The sequence below is a fragment of the Stegastes partitus genome, unplaced genomic scaffold (genome assembly GCF_000690725.1).
Source record: "Stegastes partitus isolate 25-593 unplaced genomic scaffold, Stegastes_partitus-1.0.2 Scaffold2613, whole genome shotgun sequence".
Classification (NCBI taxonomy): domain Eukaryota; kingdom Metazoa; phylum Chordata; class Actinopteri; family Pomacentridae; genus Stegastes; species Stegastes partitus.
In genome coordinates this window covers 11,417-17,052 of record NW_007580344.1, presented here as the reverse complement: position 1 = coordinate 17,052, position 5,636 = coordinate 11,417, and the positions used below count along the sequence as shown (strand labels likewise).

The window sequence follows — 5,636 nt, the reverse complement described above, 5'->3', positions numbered from 1 at the left end:
AACTTGTTTCTGTGCAGATTCTGTCACAGCGACCTGCTTCAGTGTGACCTACGCTAAAGGGAGGATGTGTTCGTATCATCACACAAACGTGACTGAGGCTTGTTCCACCACGTATCCCAAAGGTGAATTTTCCACAGATGTTTCTACACCTTCCACGTTTATTAAGTCTTTGCTGTAAATCACTAATTCCATCTTTTTTTATTTTTTTCTGTACGACTCGACCTTTGAGGTTGGACATAATTTCTGTAACTGTTCATTTATTTAATTTAACATGAAACGTGCATTCATCATTTTCCAACAGAATTAGAAGTTCAGAGGTCTCCAGGGTCACCGGTTGGACTGAAATGTGCCACCAGCTGTCCTGAGATTGATCTGAAAACATCCTACAGTTGGTACGAGAACAGAGTCTTGCACAGACGCTCTGACAAGCAACAGTATTCAGCTTCAAGATCCTCTGATAAAAGCGTCTACTGTGCTGTCAAAGGCCTTGAGGATCTGCTCTCTCCTGAAGTCTGTGAGTATGACGTCTAAGAATGTCGTCTTTTGTCCACAGCAAAAAGATATCCAGTTTACTGTTATGACGAGTAAAGAAACCCAAAAATATTAAGATTTCATTAGCTGCAGTCAGAGACTTGTGACTTCTGTTTTGTTTTTGTTTTTACTTGGAGGAAAGAGTAACTATTACAATTCAATACCCCGGAATAGACAGAAGTAACCGATAAGGGATAAGGTAAAGGTAACACAAGAAAAACAGACCTACCTATTTCTGTTGGGGTGTTCTGTTTCTCAGGTGCTGTGGAAAAGAAATGCTGGACGGTGAACTATGCCAGCAGGAGAATCTGTGCTCTGGAAGGCTCTTCAGTGAACATCACGGGTCAATACTCGCACCCTGGTCACCGGCAAACCCCTTCTACATCATGGTATAAAATAAAAAGAGGTGGCGAGCAGGAGGAAGCTGAGCAGCTGAACGAGGCTCCAGAACGCGTCGAGCATCACGACGACGGGAATCAGCGCATCTTGAGAATCAAACACCTGAGAAGGGAGGACTCAGCGGCATACGTGTTCGCAGCACTGCAGACACGTGACAGAGGACGGAAACTGTTGGATTTTCCCAGAGTGACGCTGGTAGTCACAGGTAGTTCAGCAGAACTTGCACCAGTGCAGATGTTGTCACAGTGTCGTTCTGGGTTGTTGAGAAAGAGGAACGGTGATGACCACATAGTTCCGGCCTTAGCTTGTGTTTGATTGGACACATGAGCCCAGAGCATCTTGTTTCCAGCATTTTAAATGTGAAGGGGCAGGAAACACAGAGTCTGTGTAGGGTGATGTTAAGGACGTTTGTATTTCTCCTACAGACAGTCCTGTAACAGTCATCGAAATGTAAGCAGTTCTGTAAAAGCAGCCTTTCAAAGGAGGTTTTTCTCCCTCAACGGTATCTCTGTTTCCTACATTTAAACAGATCCTAAATCCAAGGGGCAGTGGGAAAGTTTTGAAGGAGTGATGAAACAATTAAGAGCAGCAGAAAATGCTGATATTTAGAACTGATCCGGGGTTTGAGAATCTGTGCATGTCTTCTCATTTTGTGTATGAACAATCTTTCAGGCCTCAGCGTGTGGGTGCGTCCAGCAGAGGTGACAGAGGGTCAGAGAGTCACCCTGACCTGCAGCACCAGCTGTCCTCTGTCTGGTAACACAACCTACACTTGGAAGTTGAACAGTGAACCTCTGACCCTGCCTCTGAGCCAAAACAAACACCTGGTTCTGGATCCAGTCAGCATTCAGCATGCAGGAAGCTACTCCTGTGCTGTCAGAATTGGCGAGACAACCATGGCCTCCAGTGAAAAGATTGTAACTGTCCAAAGAGTCACAGAAACATTTGCAGCAGCTGCAGGCGTCGGTGCTGCTTTTCTCATTATCACACCTCTCGTTGTCTTCTTTTGGATAAGGTGAGCAACACTGTGCTCTGCTGCCTGTCGGTGACGTTCACTTTCTTGTCTGAATACATACTCATCAATTCATTTCCCTAAGCAGAAGGAAGAGGACTTCAGGTCACTCTCTTACAACTGAAGCTACAGACAATACAGAGCAGGTAAAGATCACAAATTTAGAAGTTCTTAGACAACAATATGAGGGCCAAACTATTTAAAGCACTTCACTGCGAAGTAGCCAAAACTATTAATGATTGGTAACCCAGAGAGTGCAGTGCTGTTCTGTAGTCTGCTTAATTCTGCCATCAGTGATATGAATGCAGTCATCAACACTGATAAATCTGACCTAATAACCAGCTATATAACGGCTAGATGAACACAAACATGTCTTTTGTGCAGTAAGACACAGACCTAATACCACAAATGATAAAAAAAGACAGAAACCAAATGTAAATTTATTTTACAAAAAATAAAAATAAATAAATTAACATGTACAGCATTTGTCAAAGTGCTGGTAAGTGTGACCAGCAGAGGGGGGAAAAAAAGATGACAGGAGCCCTGATGTGCAGATGCACTTTGTGTTTCCGTTCAGCCTCAGTGTTGGAAGTAAACGTCTCCGATGTAAACTCATCTTATTTACCGTCTCTCTGTAGCTGAACCAGGGCCCTCTGTATGGAAACCTCTCAGCTCAGCCAACAGAGCAAGATGACCTTCACTACAGCAGTGTCCACTTCTCTAAGAGCCAAACCGCTCCTCTCTACGCCACCGTCGAACCGCATCAGCCCAAAGAAGACCAGCAGGTCACTTATGCCGCTGTCAGCTTTAGACCCAACGTGACCCCCGAGTGAGAATCTCCTCCCATTATAGCTGGATTAGCTGGAAGCCGGAGAACCCGGAGAGAACCCACGCTGCATGGGCAGAACTCCAAAACTCCCAAAAGGTCCCGGGTGTCCTCACCGGGGTGCGAACCGGCGATCTTCGAGCGGAGAGGCAACGATGCTAACCATGTTGGACTCAGTGGAGTTGATGCTCTTTCTATGAACTTGAACTATTTTTTAAAATTATCTGAACATTTTTGTCTTCATTGTGCTCCGTAGTAACAGTTTTCATGTCCATATCTAATAACATATATGCTGGTACTGATATATCTGCGAAAGAACAACATGAGCAGCAGATAAAATCAGCGGGTTCGACTACAAAACCGACTAGAATTGACATATGGTTTATTAAAGAACAGAATAGCAGATACTAAAAATGTAGCTCTATAATTAAACGTTAACGATAAACTCTTATAAAGATGTAGCCAAGTGTGACCAGAGAAATGCACTATTGTGAACTAGTCTCTCAGGTAATTCTCCATTTCTAAGGACAAAGACATAAAAGTCTCTGGATGCAATAGAATAAGCCTGCGACCAATCAGAGCAGTGAAACGTGTTGCGTAGTCCTGTGCGATGGAAAAATGGTGACCAGAGGGGCCAGCTGGTGAATTCAATTTTTGCCAATTTCTGTCAGAATCCGGGCAAGCACATCTCTCTGATCAACGGAGGGTCCATGAAGTTCAAGTTACAGGTCTTTGTTCAGTTTTGGCATCAAGGTGAACCAAATCAATAATGGATTTGAACCTATATTTATTTCAATTCCTTTACAGATGAATAGTTTTTACTCATTTCAGTGTTTTATCGTTCATGTTTGAGGCGTTGGTTCAGACTCAGATTATTCCTCAAACATAAAAAAATGGGTCATTGTTCTAATTTTGTATTTGTTTTATATTTTAACTTTGACATCAAAACTGCCAAGAAGGTTTTGAGAACAAATTCCAAAAAATAGACATCAAGACGTGTACAAAACAACAAATACAGTAAAGAAACAAAGGTGGTATAATTTGAACAAGTTTCAAGAATCCACAGGAAAAAAAATGTATATTTACTGGACCAACCAAGTGGTGTTGGTTGAACCTGATTATTGTTCATTTGTAGTTTTATGTTTTAGGTTTATTTTCAAATATTGTTCATTATTCATCTGCTTGTAGCCACCGTGCTATAAAACATATTGTTGCTTGTGTGTATGTATTTTCCTCTTGCATGTAAACGACCTTCTAGATTATTTACATTAGCATTTGCTGAAATATGTTGTCCTTTACATTTGTTTTAGTGAATTAAAATATCATGTAGTCCAGGATTAGTTTTAGTTTTGTGAGAAGTTTTTTCTTCTTTTTCTTTTTTCAGTACTGAAAGAACAAAATACCAAGATGACAACTTCAGAAATAATAAACAGACAACAGTTCTAACCACTGACTATCGTGCCGCCCACTCACAGACTTCCTGTCTGAAAGTTTCTCTTCAGGGATACTTTTTTTCTGCACCACAAAATGGCCACTGACAGTCTTTTGTCTGCACTTGAGCCTTTGTTTGCCAAACCGTGACAGTTCATTTGCAAAAACAGGTAACTCCACTGTTGTAGATTTTCAGAAAACTTAATTTTTTAGTTGTTTATTTGAGATAATATCCAACTGAAGATGAGTGGATTTGATTCAGTAGAAATGACATGATGCATGAGTTTCAGTGATTCCATCGTAGTAAATTCAGTTGTAGGAGTCACTGGAAACTCAAGACTGTCATGATATACAGGGTCTTTACAAGTGTAAGTAAACTATTGTTCAAGCATCCATCTATAATCTATAAACTGCTGAATCCTCTGGAGGGTCACAGGGTCCATCCTGGACAGAACTATCTCAGAGCTACACAGAGAGATAAACAAGCACATTCACACCTACAGACAATTTACAATCACCAATTAACCTCAGCATGATTTTGGACCTTGTGGGAGGAAGCTGGAGAACCTGGAGAGAACCCACGCTGCACGGGGAGAACATGCAAACTCCACACAGAAAGACCCCAGGCCCACATTGGAACCATCACCTTGTTGCTGTGAGGCTACAGTTCTAACCACTGACTAGCGTCCCGCCCACTCACAGCCTTCATGTCTGAAGGTTTCTCTTCACAGAATTGTTTTTCTTTATTTTTTTTCTGCACCACAAAATGGCCACTGACAGCTTCACATGTCTCTGCTCTCATTCAGACAACTATAGCAACTTTTTAACCAAGAAACCTATTTACTGTCACAAACACACAAAGGATGAAACAGAACAAGACTAAGAATGCTGACAAAATATACAGAGAGAAAAGAAGTTCATCATGACATCTAATGATCCCCTCACTACTCAGATTCTTCACTAGAGGTCTCCTTTTTCTCAGAATAATCATGAGGAAGGAAATGGTTTTTGAGGTATTAAAACAGACTCTGTTTCTCTGTCACACATACAGACTCTTTCCTCTGTAAGAAGACGGCTGTTTGTTTGGACCATTTATTAATGTTTGGGTATTTTGTAGCAGGTTTCATCAAAGCAGCAGCTGTAATAAGGTCTTTAAAAGAATCCATCAACTTCCTGATTTGAAGCTGAAGTCTACAACAGTCATGTTCTTGGCAGAAGCTGCATGTTTGGTTCTGGGTTTCATTTTGTACATCTCAGGTATGTTTGATCGCTTTTCCTCTCTGTGTTAGACAAAATGTCATTAAGATGTAATATAGGAGTTAAGATTTGACAGATTTAGATTTAATTTAAGGTCACAAGAGTTCCACTTGTTCTGCTGCTGTGAGCTCCTGATCTGTATGAAAGTACCAGAGTCTGATCCTTCACAGTATCAGACTT

General features: G+C 41.3%; 1 protein-coding gene across 1 annotated transcript; it reads left to right on the top strand.

Moving 5' to 3' along the window:
• The first annotated feature begins 22 nt into the window (after positions 1-22).
• Positions 23-4,108, top strand: LOC103375474 (sialoadhesin-like). The gene is made up of 6 exons (XM_008305774.1): positions 23-122; positions 302-514; positions 791-1,135; positions 1,603-1,945; positions 2,031-2,088; positions 2,581-4,108. The coding sequence occupies exons 1-6, from the start codon at positions 65-67 to the stop codon at positions 2,773-2,775; spliced, it is 1,212 nt and encodes a 403-aa protein (XP_008303996.1). The 5' UTR covers positions 23-64; the 3' UTR covers positions 2,776-4,108.
• The last annotated feature ends 1,528 nt before the right edge of the window (positions 4,109-5,636 follow it).